The 21,637-nt window shown below is 45.3% G+C and overlaps 1 protein-coding gene across 10 annotated transcripts in view; it reads right to left on the reverse strand.

Moving 5' to 3' along the window:
• The window catches only part of PAX2 (paired box 2), a 144,159-nt gene that overhangs the window by 88,171 nt on the left and 34,351 nt on the right, over positions 1–21,637 (reverse strand). For 9 of the 10 annotated variants that reach the window (XM_081191759.1, XM_081191756.1, XM_081191755.1 and 6 more), the window contains one exon: positions 158–243. In XM_081191759.1, coding sequence (XP_081047885.1) covers positions 158–243 — 86 coding nt within the window. Of the gene's footprint in view, positions 1–157; positions 244–6,469; positions 6,588–21,637 lie in introns of those variants that run through there. The other variant, XM_081191757.1, reaches the window with a different exon arrangement.

Below are 21,637 nucleotides of genomic sequence, written 5' to 3' on the forward strand. Positions count from 1 at the left end.
AAATCCCTTATTTTGGCTGCTGATCCCTTATTTTCAAATCCGTAAGTTGACAGCTATGGACCTGTGTATGAGACCACTCAATTCCTGACATTACTTTCTCCCTCCCTCCCTCCCCCCACCTCGCCCCGCCATCCCCACCTCTCTGGTTTCATCTTACCTATAGTATGTCCAGGTGCAGTGACTCCAGTCGCACTCCCATCTGGTGTTGGGTGGAATGGCTGCTGCACTTTGGTTCGGATGATCCTGCCAAAATAAAACAAACAAACATACTAGCTATTAAATCCGTCTCTTTCGGTTTCTAATCTCCCCCCCCCCCCAATCTTAAGCTCATTTGCCATGTTTCCATGTCAGTTTTCAAATTCCGATTAAAAGTCCTCACGAAAATGTGAAAAACGTATTTGAGCGAGCGCTTCTCTTAGCATTCATGTTCTTGAATGCAATTTTGCAAAATATGCATATTCTTTTGAAAACAGTTTCTCCTAATATATGCATTTTTGGCATTTTTAAATTTTTTTTGGTAGTAGAACTGTACGGGATAATTCAGAGAAGTGCAGATTTCGAAAGGTGGCTGTGTTTCAATTTGCATATTGCTTCTGAAAGTTCAAGTTAGCTAAATTAAAATATGCACCTTTTCTCCCTACCCCCAGTCTGAACCTGAAGGATGGAGACTGCAAGTGAAAACTCAGGCATGTAGAATGTATGTTTTGAATTATTATTATTATTATTATTATTATTATTATTATTATTATTATTTATTATTATTTGTATGAAAATATACTTTGTGTGCCAGTGACGAAGAGCCACTCAGCTCAATACATTATGGGAGTTGGTTTACACCTCACTTAATGAAGTAACTGTTTAGGGCTATAATTTGATTCTTACAAGAGAAAGAAGCGGGTTGGAGTAAACTGCCCTTAAGGATGGTCTAGGAAGTTTAGCAGCATGTAAAGAATTTTTTAAAAGACATATAGCCTTTGCCATTTTCTTTGAGGATCCCTTTTATTGGTGAAAGGATTATCAACATCGGGTGAAATTGCAAGTTATACGCAGAGCAGCCCCCCTGACGTTAATGAGCCTAAGCTAGCGCCATTAACTTCAACATACCTACTCTTGAGTAAAATTTAGTTGAATACCACCCATTGTTCTTAACATCTTCCTTTATATACAGAACCATACAGAGTAATTTAAGCGAAAAGTAAGTCTTGCACCAAGTCTTACAAAATAAATATTGAGATTAGGGATGGGACAAGAGAACAGGCAGAGGGAAAGAAAAGAAGAGACAAATGTAACAATCTGTGTATGAGTTCAGATGTAGTTATGCTTAAATAGGCTCAGGGCCAGCCCTACCATTAGATACAGTGATAATACCCACCTCTGGTGGCAGGTGCTGGGCAACATTAATGGTGTCCCCCATCAGTGTTCCTCCTGAGTCTCTCACATGGCCTATTCTGCACGCACATGTGGCCTTTTGCCCTAAGTTGTGGTAGAGAACACAATCCCCTTCACCACAGTATTGAAATAATATTCAACTAGCTGTTCAGCTGGCTTCTGTATATGCAATGGGAGTGGAGGCGCCATCTTGTATTTTGCTTCAGGCAATAAAATGCCTTGAGAGGTGGCTTTGCTTAGACTTCATTATGGTTGGGAAGGTTGATGAAGGCTGCAATCGTAGGAGTATTTACCAGGAATCCCTAGCAAATTCCATTGAACTTGGAAGGGCTTCCTTATGAGTAAATATGCTTAGGGACTGGATGAAGAACAGGCCATGGTCTGTAACAAAGCTTTCAGAATGTCAAGAGTATTTGTAGCTGGCCAGAAAGGATGAAACTAGACATGAGGTTGGAAAATCCGCAGTTTTTAAAAATGCAAAAGCTATTGTGGGGAGGGTGGGTTATGTAATTGGGACTGTGGTGCTGGTAAAAGGGTAAAGGGACTCCTGATCATTAGGTCCAGTCGTGACCGACTCCGGGGTTGCGGCGCTCATCTCGCTTTATTGGCCGAGGGAGCTGGCGTACAGCTTCTGGGTCATGTGGCCAGCATGACCAAGCCGCTTCTGGCAAACCAGAGCAGCGCACGGAAATGCCGTTTACCTTCCCATCAGAGTGGTACCTATTGATCTACTTGCACTTAGACGTGCTTTCGAACTGCTAGGTTGGCAGGAGCAGGGACCGAGCAACGGGAGCTCACCCCGTTGCTCGGATTCGAACCGCCAACCTTCTGATCGGCAAGTCCTAGGCTCTGTGGTTTGTGGTTATCTCTCTCTCTCTCTCTCTCTCTCTCTCTCTCTCTCACACACACACACACACACACACACACACACACACACACACACACAGATTTCCTAACAAAAAAATCACATGCCCTCCAAAGCAGCAGGGGGAAAAACACAGGTGCCATATTTATTATATATTCTTGCCCGAGGGGGAAATAGGAACTTCAGGGCATGATTTTAATTGGGAAAATAGCATAAAGGAAAACAGTTAACCCTTCGCTCCTTCAGAGTCGCATCCAATCTGATTCAGAGAGCCAGATAGACACCCTGGTAGTTATTACATTTGAAAAAAAACACACACACAGGAGATCTGATGACAAATCTCCCAACAAAGTAAAGGTGGCAGCCCACAGAAGCACAGGCTATCTTACAGCTCTTTCTCCCAAAGGACTGGTGTCCAGGCACTTTGCTATACTCTGCGATGGGGCTTGTATCCCAGGCAGTGGCGTAGCGTGGGTTGTCAGCACCCGGGGCAAGGCAAGTAATTTGCGCCCCCTAACCCGTGGATTTGCGCCCCCTAACCCTAACCCCCAGGTGTTGCGCCCAGTGCAGCCGGCCCCCCTGCACCCCCCACGCTACGCCACTGATCCCAGGGACTGCACAGTCTTGAGAACCAGTCTCTGAGACCCCTTGCATAGTTATGAATCTGAGTAGTGTCTTCAAGACATAAACAAAACAAAACAAACTGTATGGTTTGCCTATCTGCTCATGTAAGACTTTCCGTCTTGACAATTCAATACTGTACTCATGAGAATTCAACTCTAGAGCTCCTTTTCAGGAGAGGAAGAAGGAAAGTCTCCCTCTTCCTGCCTCCACATTTCCAAGAATAATATTTTCTCATTAGTTGCCACAGGAATACATAATTCTGAACGGATCAGGAAAGAGTGTGACTTTGGTGTCAGAAGTGAAACTTGCAGCTTTGTGCCACCATGAAGGAAGTGGACAAAAAAATGATCCAAGTTGTGCTGGCTGACAAGGTCAACAAAGCTCCCTGACCCAGTAATACAGAGATGGTTTAACCTCTTTGTTGAACATAGATCTTGTAGACATTGTACATTTTCTCAACACTTAAGAGTTCTGCTGTGTGGGGCTTCACAGGAAGCAAAAAGCAAGAGAAAAGCAAACAGAATAGTATCGTGCTGGGGCTCTGGCACACACAGACCCTCAAAGTGTCCCTATTTTCCAGGGATAGTCCCAGATTTACAGAAGCCATCCTGGTTTCTGATTTGATCTCTGAATGTCATGCTTTTCCTTAGGATGTCCCTATTTTCATGGGAGAAATGTTGGAGGGTATGGCGTTATGAGACCCCCGTGCCAAGGAGATAAGGAACTGTACAACCTGTAGTGGTTCTAGGGGTTGCTTGTGTGTAGATCAACGCCACCCTTGGCTGGTTGCCTGAATGAACCCTTTCTGTCTGGACAGCCACGCGCCCGTGGCTGTCTCAATCGCTGGCAGAATCCGTTAGTGGGCGTTTCTTGAACTTCTTCCAGCAAAGAAGCTCTTTGACGCCTAGTCTCCGCCTACTTTCCCTGCGCGGAAGCCTTCTGCGCAGGGAGGGTGTGGGCATCGGAGGACCCGTGCTCTCCCCACTGGTTCCCGGCGAGGAGTCTTGGAGCCACCTCGCCGATTCCCCCATCTGCCCCCCTTCTCCACTGGTGTTACGCTGATTTCCTTCCCCAGAAGAAGTGCTGCTTCTCTCCCTCCCGGGACGCTCTCTGGAATCCCTCTGGAGCCCTCCCTCTCCCTCTGGCTCCGATGGCAGTTCCCTGACACAACCTTTAGAAGACATCCTCTATAGAGAAGGGGTTTTTTATGTTCAGTGTTCTGTTTTGTTTTTATATACGTTGGAAGCTGCCCAAAGGGTAACCCAGTCAGATGGGTGGGGTAAAAATTGATAATAATAATAATAATAATAATAATAATAATAAGAAGAAGAAGAAGAAGAAGAAGAAGAAGAAGAAGAAGGCATCCCTACTTTCATCAGAGAAATGTTGGAGGGTGTGGGACTGTAGAAAGGCTCAGTCCTTAAGAACAATGTTCTAGATCCTTAAACTACATCGTAGAAAAGTTGACAATGAGCACACAGAACAACAACAAAAAACATTTAGAAGACTAAAGGGGGAAAGACAGCATATGCAAAAGCCTTTACATAATAAGAGACACAATATACAGTCATACCTCGGGTTACAGACACTTCAGGTTGCAGGGGTTTTTTTGGGTTATGGACGCTCCAAAACCCAGAAGTACCGGAATGGGTTACTTCCTGGTTTCGGGGGTTGTGCATGTGCATAAGTGCCGCATCGCAACCTGTGCAAGCGCACACGCCGCGCTGTGGGTTGCGAATGCTGTGGGTTACGAATGTGCTTCCCACACAGATAACGTTCACAACCAGAGCGTCCACTGTATAGACTTCAATATATACGTTGATCCTAGAAGTCTCCTACACAAGCTGCGTGAATTTAGAGTATTTTGTATGATAGCAGAAAACAGACACAGCAAGCTTATCAGAAAATAGGTAGAACACCATAATATAGAATCTAAAGAAAGGACAGGGTAGGTTGTGTTGTGTTGCAAACCCTCCAAGTGTCCCTATTTTCCAGGGGCAGGCCCAGATTTACAGAAGGCACCCCAGTTTCTGATTTGATCCCAGAACATCCCACTTTTTCTTAGGAGATCCCTATTTTCATCATAGAAATGTTGGAGTGTATTGAGCTATGTGACCTCTGAGTCAAGGAGATACGGTAATTAACTATACAACCTTTAGAAGACATCTGAAGGCAGCCCTGTATAGGGAAGGTGTTTTTTTAAGGTTTAATGTTTTGTTATGTTTTTATATATGCTGGAAGCTGCCCAGAGTGGCTGGGGCAATCCCGTAAGATGGGTGGGGCATAAATATATTACTACTACTACTACTACTACTACTATCATCATCATCATGGAATAGGACAGACCAAGACGCCTGCTTCTTGGGAGAAAAGCAATGACAAACCTAGACAGCATCTTAAAAAGCAGAGACATCACCTTGCCAACAAAGGTCCCTATAGTTAAAGCTATGGGTTTTCCCAGTAGTGATGTATGGAAGTGAGAGCTGGACCATAAAGAAGGCTGATCGCCGAAGAATTATGGTGCTGGAGGAGACTCTTGAGAGTCCCATGGACTGCAAGAAGATCAAACGTATCCATTCTTAAGGAAATCAGCTCTGAGTGCTCACTGGAAGGACAGATCCTGAAGCTGAGGCTCCAATACTTTGGCCACCTCATGAGAAGAGAAGACTCCCTGGAAAAGACCCTGATGTTGGGAAAGATGGAGGGCACAAGGAGAAGGGGATGACAGAGGACGAGATGGTTGGACAGTGTTCTCGAAGCTACTAACATGAGTTTGACCAAACTGCGGGAGGCAGTGGAAGACAGGAGGGCCTGGCATGCTCTGGTCCATGGGGTCACAAAGAGTCAGACACGACAAAACAACAACAACAACATTGTTATTGGAGAAATGTTGGAGGGTATGGTGCTGTTCTACAGTAAACCAACAAAGTGCCCTTGTGAGTTTTCCAAAGTTACCTGGTTGATCACTATTGGACACAGGCGGCTAAACTAGATGAGTCTTTGCCTGGCATGGTTTGGGGAGGGGAGCAGCAGTATAGCTGCCATGACCTTTATGTTGTGGTTTTGAGGTACCAAGAAGCACGCTCTGAAGGAGATAAGTTCTAGAGCTGCCCGGCAATTGAAGACAGAAAGGGCCAGATATTACAACTGTTCCTTCCATGCTCCCACAAAGCACCCTGAAGTGATGCTTGCGTGAGCATATTGATCCCACCTCTGTGCTCGCACCGCCTCCCCTGCAGCAGCCCCAGGAAGCAGTGATGGGGTGCAGGCAAAGGCATGGAAATAGAAAGCTATAAATTATTTGTGACAGGAAAGCAATAGTGCCGGAGTGCTACGCACAAGTCCTGTGTCACTATTAGATTCCTTTTAGCCTGATGACACTCTAAGAGAGGTTAAGTGTCTGGTGGAATCCTATACGTGGGGAGCAGGGGCAGCCTGGGAGAAGAACGCTCTGCAGAGAGGGGTTATATCAATTCTTCAGGCCAATAATATTCCTTTCATTGATCACAGCCCAAAGTTCAAAAATCTCATTACAGCTTGGCAGACCTGGAACTTTTCAAAAATCAATAGAGTGATATAATGTATGTATACTTAGTAGAAATGTATCTATTCATCAGTCCGTCCGTCCAAAATCTGCCCGAGGGGTTCCGAATGAAGCCTACACATTGTATCATGTTCGGCTACGTAGCCATGTATTCGCTGTAATAAATGAGACCTGAAGTCTCCCTGGCAACCTCGGGTGACACACAATGAAGGGAATTTCCTGCTTTTGGTGTCATCACGGCAGGTTCTATTCATACTGTGGTTCAGCAGAGCTGCCCTCGCTCGACTTAGGGATTTGCACAGCTCTTTTACTCCCAATAACTCAACTGCAAGCTTCTCTGAACTGTGTCCTGGACCAACTCAGGAAGCCAGTGGCGTAGCGTGGGGGGTGCAGGGGGGCCGGCCGCACCGGGCGCAACATCCTGGGGTTAGGGTTAGGGGGCGCAAATCCACTGGTTAGGGGCCGCAAATCCACGGGTTAGGGGGCGCAAATTACTTGCCTTGCCCCGGGTGCTGACAACCCACGCTACGCCACTGCAGGAAGCACAGACGTTCTAAGTCCCTCTTTGAAGCTTCTGCACAACCGCGTGAGCTGTGATTCTCATCAAAAGGTAAAGGGACCCCTGACCATTAGGTCCACTCACGGATGACTCTGGGGTTGCGGCGCTCATCTCGCTTTACTGGCCGAGGGAGCCGGCGTACAGCTTCCGGGTCATGTGGCCAGCATGACTGGCCAGCTTCTGGCGAACCGGAGCAGAGCACAGAAACACCGTTTACCTTCCCGCCAGAGCGGTACCTATTTATCTACTTGCATTTTGACATGTTTTCGAACTGCTAGGTTGGCAGGAGCAGGGACCGAGCAATGGGAGCTCACCCCGTCGCAGGGATTTGAACCGCTGACCTTCTGATCGGCAAGCCCTAGGCTCTGTGATTTAACCCACAGCGCCACCCATGTCCCATGATTTGCATCTAGGACTTGCAATTTGCGTAACTGTTAAAAGGTTCCTGAAAATTTGATTCTGCTCGATTGCTGTGTGTGGAGGGCAGATACCTACTCTATGGTAACCCTTTGCCAACATCTTTCCCCCCCAGATGGACTTAGGAGATGTGTGTTTTAGGCACACATCCCCAAAACTGTTGAAAGGAAAAAGACATCCAACTAAAGATTCTTAAACTATATTGCTCTGGGGCCTGTTATTTCCCCCATTTAGAAAAATATGGGCAGGTGACTGCTACGAGGGGGGGGGGCTCTCTCCACTTCACAAGTTTTACAGCAAATCAGCACAGTGTTGTTGTTTTTAAACCCTAAGAAAAATGTTTGATATATTGGTGCAATAATAATAATAATAATTTATTATTTATACCTCGCCCATCTGGCTGAGTTTCCCCAGCCACTCTGGGCAGCTCCCAATCAAGCGTTAAAAACAATACTGCATTAAATATTTAAAACTTCCCTAAACAGGGCTGCCTTCAGATGTCTTTTAAAAATAGGATAGTTGCTTATTTCCTTGACATCTGATGGGAGGGAGGGCGTTCCACAGGGTGGGCGCCACCACCGAGAAGGCCCTCTGCCTGGTTCCCTGTAACCTCACTTCTCGCAGTGAGGGAACCACCAGAAGGCCCTTGGAGGAGGACCTCAGTGTCCAAGCACTGAAGAGGAAGGAACTGTATCACTTACTCAGTGTTGATGTTATATATAGCTGGATTCAAAATTTCCAGTTTTGCCGTGAACATCCGCCACACAGGGTAGGATGAGAAGGTGAGCAAAAAGATCAAGTGATATATATACAGTACTGATATAATCCCCTGTGGATTATAACTAGATAATGGAAGCAAGTAATTCAACGAAAATCCATTGCAGATTAAAATACACCCTGACTTTTTTGGTGTGAACAGGTGTTTGCTGATTTTCCCCACCAAAAAAAAATAAAAATAGACATTTTAAAGTCAGGTAATATGATGCCTTTTCTTTTCAAATATAAATGTCATTTCATGTGCCCAAATCAATTACTTCACGCATAGCCATGGATAACGTAATCACTACTGAAATCTATGTATACGACATCATAAATGACAAAACCAAATATTAGTTTGCAACAGATAAGATTCAGTTCAAGTTCCAGTGGCAGACCAGAAGTGGAACCTGCCTATCAATAAAATATCTGCAAAAAACCTTAAATTATAGCATTTATTCACACTGAATAAAATAACTTAATTATCAGTATACTTTTCTCAACACCACCACTCTGTATCCTACTAGTTAAGTAAGTCTTATCGTCTACTGTATTCCATCTGTCACATACATTGGAGCCAATCCCCTATACAAGGGTTGTCTGTTATTTTCTCTTTATTGGCTATCTCAATTTGAGCACCTATTAGCAGACTGCACCAATTGCTGCCTATAATCGTCCCCCAAAAGGAGACATTGTGAGGCAAGTGAGAGTACGAAGGACTAATTCAAATGAAGTATTTCCAGAGATCCTCAATTGCCCAGCACATAAACCACATGTGGAAGTCATTCTCGTGAACAGCATGCTACTATGTATAAGGGTTGTTGCATCTACTTAGCCTTTTCTTGAACCAAGTTATCTGGTTGAGGAAAATATCAAACTTTCCAGCCCCACAAAACTCCTTGTCAGGTAGAATGACCCAAAGGAGAGAACCTAGGACTTTCTAACACAAGCAGCCCCTCCAACAATGAGCTACAGGCACTACCCAATTTCTCTTCCACAAGAATACCTTGCATTAGTACATGAGAGCAAAAGGTACAATGAAATGAATCTTCAACCTTCTAGATTTCAGCAGCGGTAGTGTGTTTGAGGACCGGGACATTTGCAGGGAAACCAAAATGCTTGTTTACAAAGCTGTTGTACTACCATCCTTACTGTATGCGTGTTAAACATGGACCACTTATAAACGCCAACAAAGATTCCATCAACAGTGTCTCCCAAAAAAATTTGCACATCACTTGGGACGACAGGCAAACTAATGCTAGTGTACTGGAAGAAGCAAAGATCACCAGTGTCAAAGCAATGATTCTTCAACATCAACATCGTTGGACTGGTCATGTTGTTCGGATGCCTGATTATCATCTTCCAAAACTATTCTATTTCAAACTTACAAATGGAAAGCGTAATGCTGGTGGTCAACGAAAGAGTTTTAAAGACTCTTTCAAGGCAAATCTCAGAAAATGTAGTATAAACACCGACAGCTGGGAAACACTAGCCTGCGAGTGCTCCAATTGGAGAACAGCCTTTACCAAAGGTGTCATGGGCTTTGAAGATGCTTGAACTCAGGACAAAAGGGAGAAACATGCTAAGAGGAAGACACGCTTGGCAAATCCACACCGTGATCAACTCCTGCCCAGAAACCTATGTCCCCACTGTGGAAGGACGTGTGGATCCAGAATTGGCCTCCACAGTCACTTATGGACTCACTGTTAAGATCATGTTCATGGAAGACAATCTTACTCGGCTACGAGTGATCGAAGAAGAAGAAGATGATGAAGAAGAAGAAGAAGAAGAAGAAGAAGAAGAAGAAGAAGAAGAAGAAGAAGAAGAAGAGCTAAAATTCTGGAGCACCACTCAACCTCTCTCGCTTCCTTCTACAGCATTATTTTGGCGGCCCACGCAGCACGGTGCCCAGGGTGACTGCAGAGGTCGTGCTTACCTATAACTGCCTTTTCTGGATGCAGACAATGTCAGATCTTTAGGGTCCCTTCCAACTTTACAGTTTGATGGTATCTATGATTCTAACTAGCAGCTCTAGAGCTAACTTTTATCTAAGGACAGATTCACACCATGCATTCAGAGCACAGCGAACACACATTTGCCACACCCTCCAACATTTCTCCAATGAAAATAGGCATGATGATGATGATGATGATTATGCCCCAGCCACTCTGGGCAGCTTTCAACATATATAAAAACATAATAAAACATTAAAAACTTCCCTATACAGGGCTGCCTTCAGATGGCTCAGGGGTCAATAACTCCATACCCTCCAACATTTCTCCAAAGAAAACAGGGACGTCCTAAGGAAAAGTAGGGCAATCCACGATCAAATCAGAAACTGGGGGTGGCTTCTGTAAATCCAGAACTGTCCATGGAAAACAGGGAGAGTCTGCATTACTTCCCTCCTGGGAACCGTATTGTACAGTATTTTCAGAATTGCAGCTATGTGAAGGGGAGGATAAAGTTCTAATTTAGCTAGGGTTGCCATATTTCAAAAAGTGAAAATCTAGACAGAAAAGTTATTGAGCTTTTTTTTTCAGTTTTGGCCAAAGTCGTTGAGCAAAATCACAAAGGAATTGGAATTTCTTGAGCTATTTCTGAGGGAAATTGGCAAAAACGACTGCCATACGTCCGGATTTCCCCAGACGTTTTGCTGATTTCTGCCCAGACACTGCATGCGGTTCAAGTATTACAGATATGTCTGGGAAATTCTGGATGTATGGCAACCCTAGTTAGCATTTCGGGATTTCGCCGTGAGCTGTAAGCTGTGTGGGTTACTGCCTGTCCAAATATGGTGTGCCTTGCAGACAATGGAATATTTTTGTTTACAGATCTCTCTCACACACAAATATATAACACACACCCCTCGGGCAAATTGTGAGTACACAAGCCTTTATTTTTACTTTTTGCCTTTCATATTATCCTCAAGAGTTACCTCACACCTAAGACTACGCTGCATTTGTGTATATGCAGCTAGGAGAACATAGCCTTGGGAAAATATCTCTCCTTATTTCTATGTATGTGCAGGACATTGTGTGTGTAAGAAAGAATTATGAAATACTAAGTGAATGTGCCGTCTATCCCATTGATTTTTCAGACTCCAACTTGTCTTTCATCTCTTTCCTTTTGTTATCCTGGGGGCATGGCAGCAAGCCCCTATTTTAAATACCTTTGCTTCCTCCCATCTCCTCCTCCCCCTCTCCTCCAAAAAAGTGTCAATATTTTATTTGGATTTTTAACTTCACTCCATAACAGTTGCTTGACCTCCTGACTCGTACGAGTCACATAAATTCTGAGACTTTATTCAGGAGCCATGTTCCTGCTATTGAATAAGCAATTTGGGAGGATGAATTAATGACTTGTGCTGTTGCTGGAAAGTCCCTGAAGAAATATTAAAATTGCTTGCAGACTGAATCAATACTCACTGAACACTGAGCATGAGGACTTGGGTTGTTTTTATGGCACAACAAACAGAAGCATTGGGGAAAGGAAAGGGGGTCCCTGAATACCCCACAAGCACATTCACTCCTTCCCTCAACCTTCTTCAATATCAGCTGATTCACGCTAAGACCAAAGGTCCTGTGTCCTGGATTTGAAACCCAGGACAATGATCCCTTCCTCTTTCCACAGCTGAAGTCTCTTGCAATTGAAGGTCCATCTTCTAAATGGAGGTGGAGGTCTGTACAGGATCTCCCTGACGCTGCTCAACCCCTGGAGCCCTTCCAGAGTTTGCTCTTAGGAAATGGGAATATTTAAACTGTCTGTATGTGACAGGTGCAGGCAGCTAGAAGCAGTAAATGTGGATCCCATTCTGAAGATCAAGGAGGGCTGCCTTGAGCCTGTTGGAGGAAGCACTTCTGGGCATGTCTACTGATTTGTAGCATTCTACAAGGCTGGAAGAGACGCGGGTGGTGCTGTGGGTTAAACCACAGAGCCTAGGGCTTGCCGATCAGAAGGTCGGTGGTTCGAATCCGCGTGATGGGGTGAGCTCCCGTTGCTTGGTCCCTGCTCCTGCCAAACTAGCAGTTCAAAAGCACATCAAAGTGCAAGTAGATAAATAGGTACCGCTCTGGTGGGAAGGTAAACGGCATTTCTGTGCGCTGCTCTGGTTCGCCAGAAGTGGCTTAGTCATGCTGGCCACATGACCCGGAAGCTGTACATCGGCTCCCTCGCCAGTAAAGCGAGATGAGCGCTGCAACCCCAGAGTTGGTCACAACTGTACCTGATGGTCAGGGGTCCCTTTACCTTTACAAGGCTGGAAAATGATCTGGGCAAGGCATAAAAACATAGAAACCTGCCCTAAACAGAGTCAAACTATTGGTCCAAGCTGGGATGTGCTTAGCAGCTAGGAGAAGCTATATTTATTAGATATTGTTCTTCCTTCCTCATGTTTGTGAGTTCTGCAGAGGGCTGCCCCTTTGCAGCTTAAAAGGGAACCTTAGATATGGTACTTCAGCCTTCTGATTTAAGTAATCCAGAATGAGAAAACAACGCCACTCTCTGCTCAGGCTCACAGTGACCTTTGGGACAGTAAGTTACAGCTGCCTGAGTCAGTAATCGAGTTATGAAGACACACTTAAGCCTAGCTTTAAAATGCAGCCTGACTTGCAGATGTTCTCGCACTGTACACATGGTGAAGAAGAGCAGAAAGAGCGTGCGCCCAGGCAAGGAGAAAAATCGACAGCTTCACCCTATTCCTGTTGGGGTACAAAGGGAAATGACCTCACAGAGTCCTCTCTAGCAAGTTGAAACCCAAAGGCAGCTGGGTACACCCACAGCTCTGTCCTCCAAACATGACAACCTTACCTAATCACTGCCCCCCCCCTCTGCATTATGCTGCCTGAGAGACCTGTCTCCTCCTGTCTAAAAGTAGGGCCGGCCCAAAGGGCATCATCTTACCCACAACTTGGGATTGAGCCTAGTATATGATCACCTCTAATACAAAGATTTGCTTTCCTATGGGCATATTAAACTGGCATAGCCTTGGCGCGATCTCCCCACCAACAGTGGTGTTGCAATGGGGGGGCATGGGGGCGGTACACCCCGGGTTCCATGTCTGCAGGGGTGACAAGAAGTCACTCCACGGGGGCTTGCGGCAGCGCAAGCAGCCATTGCGCCACTGCCTTTGGAAGATCCTCCATTCGCAGCTGTAGCTGTGAGCAGAGGATCTTGGCGCAGGCAGCAATCTGCTAAGTAAAGCACATTTGCAGCATTGAACGCATGCACTGTACATAGCAATGCCACATGTGCTGTATAGCGGTTTGCGCCCTACTTAGTGATGCCCGCCCCAGGTGTCCCTACGCCTTCCTTCACCCCTGCCCACCAAAACAGAGTTAACAGGCACGAAGAATGAATGCTGCCATAAGCATGCAGTACGCATAGCCCACTAATATCCCCTTGATTCCTATAGGGGTTGCACAGAACTAATAGAGAGAGCTGGACTGCCTTGAACAATCATCATCTCCAAGTCAGTTCTCCAGTAAAATGGCAATATAACAGTGGCCTACTTTCCAGGGTTGCTGTGAAGATGGTGGAACTGCAGCAGACCCTCCAAGCGCCCCTATTTTCCAGGGACATTCCTGATTTAGAAAAGCCATCCCAGTTTCTGACTTGATCCCAGAATGCCACACTTTCCCTTAAAAGGTAAAGGGACCCCTGACCATTAGGTCCAGTCGTGGCCGACTCTGGGGTTGCGGCGCTCATCTCGCTTTACTGGCCGAGGGAGCCGGCATACAGCTTCCGGGTCATGTGGCCAGCATGACTAAGCCGCTTCTGGCGAACCAGAGCAGCACACGGAAACGCCGTTTACCTTCCCACCAGAGCGGTACCTATTTATCTACTTGCACTTTGACGTGCTTTCGAACTGCTAGGTTGGCAGAAGCTGGGACTGAGCAACGGGAGCTCACCCCATTGCGGGGATTCGAACCGCCGACCTTCTGATCGTCAAGTTCTAGGCTCTGTGGTTTAACCCACAGTGCCACCTGCGTCCCCCTTAAGATGTCCCTATTTTCATTGGGGAAATGTTGGAGGGTATGGAATTATCCAACCCCAGAGCCATCTGAAGGCAACACGGTATAGGGAAGGTTTTATTTAATGTTTTTATATATGTTGGAAGCTGCCCAGAGTGGCTGGGGCAACCCAGCAAGATAAATAGTAAAATTATCATTATGGAATGGGACGTCCCTGTTTTCATCGGAGAAACGTTGGAGGGTATGCTGAAGCACATTGTATATGTTAAAAAGTTATATATAAATGTAATTCAGTCTAACTAATGTGCTGGCCTAGGGCTCCAGCCATCTCGATGCAACATTTGATTCCCCATCCTGACTTCCTTGTGTGTCGAGGTCACTTTCCAATCTGTTAGTGAATAAAGGCACACTTTCTCTAGTCCCAATGCAAGTTGTTTGTGACTGTTGTCCTGGAATTCCTTGGCAAATTTGTACTATGGCTGTGTAACTCAAGGAGAGGTCGGGGTCCACCCCCCCTCCCGTTTTTCTGTTAGTCTTGTCTGCCTAGGCAGCCGTTACTGTATGTTAATACCTATGGTTGCACTGCTCATGCCTATGTGCCAGCTTCATTGATCCTATCAATATTATTTTGTAATTCCCTCTTCAACATTGACTTAGCAAGCGGTCCCAGAGCTCCTGTGTATTGAATAATGATGTCAGGGTTTTGTAATAGCCTCTTGTCAGCACAGGGCGTGCATTTGCCTTTCCTGTGTCTACAGCTGCGATAATTTTATTTTGTGATGCTCACTGTGTTCCAGAAATTGTACTACAATGGCTTTGTATCGCAACCCACGCTACCTTCACTGCCGGGGGTGGGAGACCATGCTGGAAAACGCACGCTCACATTTATAAACAGCACAGCGTCGGGAGATGTAGGCATCTTTTTCTGTAATCTGTATTCGTATTTTAACCCCTGCCCCCCACCCCAGACGCAAACACGCCTAAATGAGACACTTAGGCCTAGCCAAACCCTGCACTGCTAACTAACTGTGTACATTTTTATCACTTAGTCTTGTGTACCTATGTTATCATGCTTCCTGTGTGAAAAGGTATACGTCCATGTTGACATTCTGATACGGAGAGCCTCTAAAAACTGACGCTAGCAAATGACTTAGTAATAAACCAAGCACTGCCCTGGTAACCTGCAGCCTCTGTGATATACTAAGTTTGCAACCAGATAACTACACTTCGGTGAGGCTGAACAAAGTCCCATCCAAAGAGCCAAACTTAACGTTTGCTAAAAAGACTACAAGTACTGCCAGATGAAAGTGAAGATGCACATGCAGATGAATGAATGAATTAGTATTTATCGCTGCAGAGGAAAGAGACTGTCATTGGACTATGGTAAACAGTGACGATTGCACCAGCTGGCACAGGGACACGGGTGGCTCTGTGGTCTAAACCACTGAGCCTCTTGGGCTGGCTTGCCAGTTGGAAGGTCGGTGGTTCAAATCCCAACAACGGAGTGAGCTCCCGTTACTCTGTGCCAGCTCCTGCCAACTTAGCAGTTTGAAAACACACCAGTGCAAGTAGATAAATAGGTACCACTGCGGTGGGAAGGTAAACAGCATTTATGTGTGCTCTGGCTTCCGTCACGGTGTCCTGTTGCACCAGAAGCGGTTTAGTTATGCTGGCCACAGGACCCATAAAGCTGTCTGTGGATAAACGCTGGCTCCCTCGGCCTGAAAGCGAGATGAGCACTGCAACCCCATAGTTGCCTTTGACTGGACTTCACCGTCCAGGGGTCCTTTACCTTTTTACCTGCACCAGCTGATGCACAGAATTCCATATGCATCTCTGGATTGCTAGATGTGCTATTGTTGCCTTATGTACAAGCATGTATGCACATATTTTCATACAGGAGATCCACGTGGAAGGCTGTTCCTTCACATGGGTGGTGCTTACTGGATTGGGACATACAAGCCATATCAGCAACACCTAAAGGGGGGCTAGCAGCCCCTTCAATTGTCCCTATTTTCCACAGAGAGTCCTAGATATACAGAAGACATCTTAGTCATCCCGGAACATCCTGCTTTTCCTTAGGACATCCCTATTTTCATCATAGAAATGTTGGAGGTTATTGAGTTATGTGACCCAACGAGCCAAGGAGATAAGTAACTATGCAACCTTTAGAAGACATCTGAATTCAGCTCTGCATAGGGAAGTTTTTTTTAGAAATGTTTATTGTTTTATTATGTTTTTATATATGTTGGAAGCCGCCCAGAGTGGCTGGGACAATCCAGTCAATTGGGTGAGGTATAAACAATAAAATTATTATTATTATTATTATTATTATTATTATTATTATTATTATTATTTAGGGCATCCCTATTTTCATCGGAGAAATGTTGGAGGGTATGGACTAAATTAGCTGGGATAGCAACAGCCCCATTTGTTTGCTTCTGTGATTGCCCTAAACACATGTAAAGTGAGAGGCACAAAGGGGCTTATAATAGGAGCATCGTAAGGAGCATGTAGGGGCGTGGGTGGCGCTGTGGGTTAAACCACAGAGCCTAGGACTTGCCGATCAGAAGGTCGGCGGTTCGAATCCCCGCGACGGGGTGAGCTCCCGTTGCTTGATCACTGCTCCTGCCAACCTAGCAGTTCAAAAGCACGTCAAAGTGCAAGTAGATAAATAGGTACTGCTCCGGCGGGAAGGTAAACTGTGTGCTGTTCTTGTTCACCAGAAGTGGCTTAGTCATGCTGGCCACATGACCCGGAAGCTGTACGCCGGCTCCCTCAGCCAATAAGCGCCGCAACCCCAGAGTCAGTCACGACTGGACCTAATGGTCAGGGGTCCCTTTACCCTTTAAGGAGCTTGTGGGTGAGGGGAGTTAGAATCATAGAATTTGGAAGGGTATATCTAGGGTCATCTAGTCACCCCGCAAATAAATACAGGAATCAGCTAAGGAATCCCTGACAGACCCAGCCTCTGCTTAGAAGCCTCCAATCAATTCTCAGTGATTCAATCAATGAGTTGAATCCTCTCCTCCTTACCTTCCTGTGGTCTGTTGTTGCAGACACTTTTCTCCCAGCCCAGTTCGTTTTTTGGGAACAGAGCTCGGCTGGGGGGGGGGTGGGGAGGTTGGGCAATAGGCTGTAGGAAGATAAAGTTGGGGGGGGTGCTTGGAGGATGGATGGCAGCTAACAGATTGAGGTTGAATCCTGACAAGACCGAAGTACTGTTTTTGGGGGGCAGGAGGCGGGCAGGTGTGGAAGACTCCCTGGTCCTGAATGGGGTAACTGTGTCCCTGAAGGACCAGGTGCGCAGCTTGGGAGTCATTTTGGACTCACAGCTGTCCATGGAGGCACAGGTCAATTCTGTGTCCAGGGCAGCTATTTATCAGCTCCACCTGGTACGAGGCTGAGACCCTACCTGCCTGCGGACTGTCTCACCAGAGTGGTGCATGCTCTGGTTATCTCTCGCTTGGACAACTGCAAAGCACTCTATGTGGGGCTACCTTTGAAGGTGATCCGGAAACTGCAATTAATCCAGAATGTGGCAACTAGACTGGTGACTGGAAGCGGCCGCCGAGACCATATAACACCCGTCTTGAAAGACTTACACTGGCTCCCAGTACGTTTCTGAGCACAATTCAAAGTGTTGGTGCTGACCTTTAAAGGCCTAAACGGTCTTGGTCCAGTATACCTGAAGGAGCATCTCCACCTCCATCGTTCTGCCCGGACACTGAGGTCCAGTGCCGAGGGCCTTCTGGCGGTTGCGTCATTGCGAGAAGCCAAGTTACAGGGAACCAGGCAGAGGGCCTTCTCGGTAGTGATGCCCGCCCTGTGGAACGTCCTCCCATCAGATGTCAAGGAAATAAACAACTATCGTACTTTTAGAAGACATCTGAAGGCAGCCCTGTTTAGGGAAGCTTTTAATGTTTGATAGGTTATTGTGTTTTAGTGTTTTGTTGGAAGCCGCCCAGGATGGGCGGGGTATAAATAAATAAATTATTATTATTATTATTATTATTATTATTATTATTATTATTATTATTTCCTCTCACCTACACAAACCTTTCGGTTTGAGAAGTAGAATCCCCACCTGCCCACACAAAGCAGACATGGGAGAAACAAACATGGCATCTGCTGTTCTGCCCTGAACATGCTTGAAGCTCAGTTCTTCCGTAGTCACCAGCTGATTCACTTCTAAAGAGAATCTTCCAACCTGCGCAATCCTCAGTCACAAAGGTCAACGCATATACCTGGTACCCAACTGTAATGTCGGAAAGATGCCTTTGTCACCAGAAGAAATTGAGTTTTCATAATAGAGTGCTCAACACCACCTCCTGGTTATCTTTGCTGGCCCTCTGTTCTTTGCCACTCATCTTTCCCTGACCGCTGCATTTTCCTTCCTAAATCCTGTGTGTGACCTTGAACATACATAATGCGACCAAGAAGTCTTCTCTCTCTCCCCCCCCCTTGCCCATCATCCTCGCCTCCTCATTCTCCTCCCTCACCTTCCACTTAGAGGTGGCAACTTCTAAGGGAAAACTGGGAAGGGGGAGAGAAGGAGGGTGGCTTTAAAATAATTGGAGGCTGTTAAATAGAGGAGCCCAGCATATCACTCTGGTAATGGAAATAAATTCTGTTGTATTTGCATTTTAATTTTCCACATAAACAAAGGCTCAGAGTGCGCCTTCTTCAGCAGAATTGGCGGCCGGGATTTAATTAGAAATGAAAAGTTTATAGGGTCCTCTTTAATGCGATTAATGCACAGTTAACATTTATCACATGCATATGCTGGAGTTGCCTTTTTGGAGCAGCCATAGGCCATGAAATGAGTTTCTTTTCACTATTTTGAGAACTTGGGAGTGAGGATGCCCACCACCACCAAGGCACACCCTCCTGCCAGCTTGGAGGCCCCCAGAGACTCTAGTTTGCTGCAATATCTTTGAGGGTGGGGAGATAGATAGCCAGGAATGGTCCAGCATCTCAAGCTAGCAGACAGTAGCAGCCTGTAACTCAAAGGGCCTTTGAGGAAAACAACCATTAAATCAGCTTGATCCTTCTCTCTCTCCCGGGCCTTCTTTTATAACCAGACAGTTCACATTCTAAAATGTACACAGGTTTAAATGAATTTGCCATGCAAACAGTGGCCTGGCCACAAAGCTGTGGACATTTGACAACAATAGAATGAAGGCTGTGCATTCCTATCCCTGCCCTGTGGTCAGCAGGTGGCTCTCCAAGGCTGGATCTAGACACAGGGGGAAAAACTTGTCAGGAAAACGTCATAATGGGAAATCACATTAACCAAAAGACGGAACTCCTCAGCGCCATCTGGTGTCACGGTATTATAACGCATTGAAAACACACTTAAAAAATAAATAATGTAGCTGAGTTGCAAGCAGACTTCTATGCTTGTTAATCTAGAGGGCAAGGCCCAAATCAGAGACAGGAACTAAAATGAATTTGCCTCCCAAAAGACTCCTGATGGCTCCCCTTTGCAGAATTTGTAAGATTACTCTGGATATTTGAGTACTTGCCAAACAGCTGGTGTTTGTTACCCAGTTATATTTGATTCAAATAGCTGATATATTTGATAGCATGTGAACTATCAAATATTTTCAGCTACAACATATTGTCACTTACATTTGATCCCAATATGTTTCCAAGCACAATTCAAAGTATTGGTGCTGACTTTTAAAGTTCTAAACAGCCTCGGCCCTGAATACCTGAAGGAGTATCTCCACCCCCATCGCTCAGCCCGGACACCAAGGTCCCACTCCAAGGGTCTTCTGGTGGTTCCCTCACTGTGAGAAGGGAAGTTACAGGGAACCAGGTAGAGGGCCTTCTCAGCAGTGGCACCCTTCCTGTAGAAAGCCCTCACATCAGGATGTCAAGGAGATAAGTAACTATACAACCTTTAGAAGACATCTGAAGGTAGTCCTGTATAGGGAAGCCTTTCAATGTGTAATCTTTGGTTATGTTTTTATATATGTTGGAAGCCACCCAGAGTGGCTGTGGCAACCCAGTCAGATGGGTGGGGTAATAATAATAATAATAATAATAATAATAATAATAATAATAATAATAATAATAATAATATTGGATTACTCTGGATATTTGAGTACTTGCGAAACAGTTGATGTTTGTTACCCAGTTATATTAAATGCAAACAGCTGATATATTCAAAAAATATAAAAATTCCTTCCAGTAGCACCTCAGAGACCAACTAAGTTTGTTCTTGGTATGAGCTTTTGTGTGCATGCATACTTCTTCAGAAACACTGAAACAGAAGTCACCAGACCCTCATATATAGTGAGAGGGTGGGTATTATTCAGAAAGGTGGTGGGAATGGGTGATTGGCTGATAGGTGTGGTAAACCTGTTGATGACTGTTAACAACTGCAATTGGTCTTGCAGGAAAAAGCAAGGGATGAGATGGTTAAAAATTATACTCTATCATGTATAATGAGATAAAAATCCAGCAATGGGAACCCGCATGGCCCCACAGAGAGGTCACTTCAGTGCTGCTGACACAGAGATTTGACTTCACCCCAGAAGCACACTCCATTGGAAGCAAACAGATCCCAACAGTTGTTATCATACTCTTGAGGAACACTGGTCTGCAAAGGAAGCCCTGCATCCTGGCTGTAGAATCCCTGCAGACTGCATTGGCATTTTGGGACATGTTCTGGTTTCACAATCAGTTTAAATAGGAGCACTACTGAGTGTCAACATCATCCGTTATGAACTGAAAGTGTGAAACCAAAGACACTCAATATTCCCTTGTGACTACACGCTGCAAGGAAACATCAAGTTTGCTACTTCACCATCATACGTACTTCATGCATCTGAGCAAGTGGGGTCTAGTTCACAAAAGCTGTCTCAGCCAATTTGTCAGGTGCCACAAGATTCTTTGCTGGTTTTCCTGCTACAGGCACACAGCTATGTCCCTAATATTTCACGACCAATGGGATTTCATACCCAAAAGCTGCCAAAATCAAAACAAGCAAGCGATACCAGCAAGTCAAAATCATTCAGGTGCACATGTTGAGGCAAAAGATTCACATTCAAAGCACAAGTCTGAACTGGGCAAAATGGACAGCTGGGCCAGGTGTTGCTAGCCCAGAGATGGAAAGAAGATAAAGTCCCTACCAGAGAAGAATGGCAAATTTAGTTGATAGACTATGCTGAAATGACGAAACTGACCAGAAGGCTCAGGAACCAGGAAGACCAAAACTTTAATAAGGAATGGGGGAAATTTATAATTTGCCTTGAAGGCCACTGTAAGCAGCTGAAAATGTTAGGATTGCAATAACACTCGTAATGCAACGAGAACTACGGACACAAGGGAGGGATAAAAATTTGGTTATTAAAAAAAGATGCAGTAGAAAAGGTTTAACAACAGAAGGTGGGAAGTCCAGAGATACATGGAAATCTCGTAATTTTTGATGTGTTGTGGTATGATTATAAAATTAAATATGTAAAACCAAATATTATTTTTTTAAAAAATGAATCGGGCAAAAT

This window comes from Podarcis bocagei (genome assembly GCF_964188305.1).
Source record: "Podarcis bocagei genome assembly, chromosome: 4".
Taxonomy (NCBI): Eukaryota; Metazoa; Chordata; class Lepidosauria; order Squamata; family Lacertidae; genus Podarcis; species Podarcis bocagei.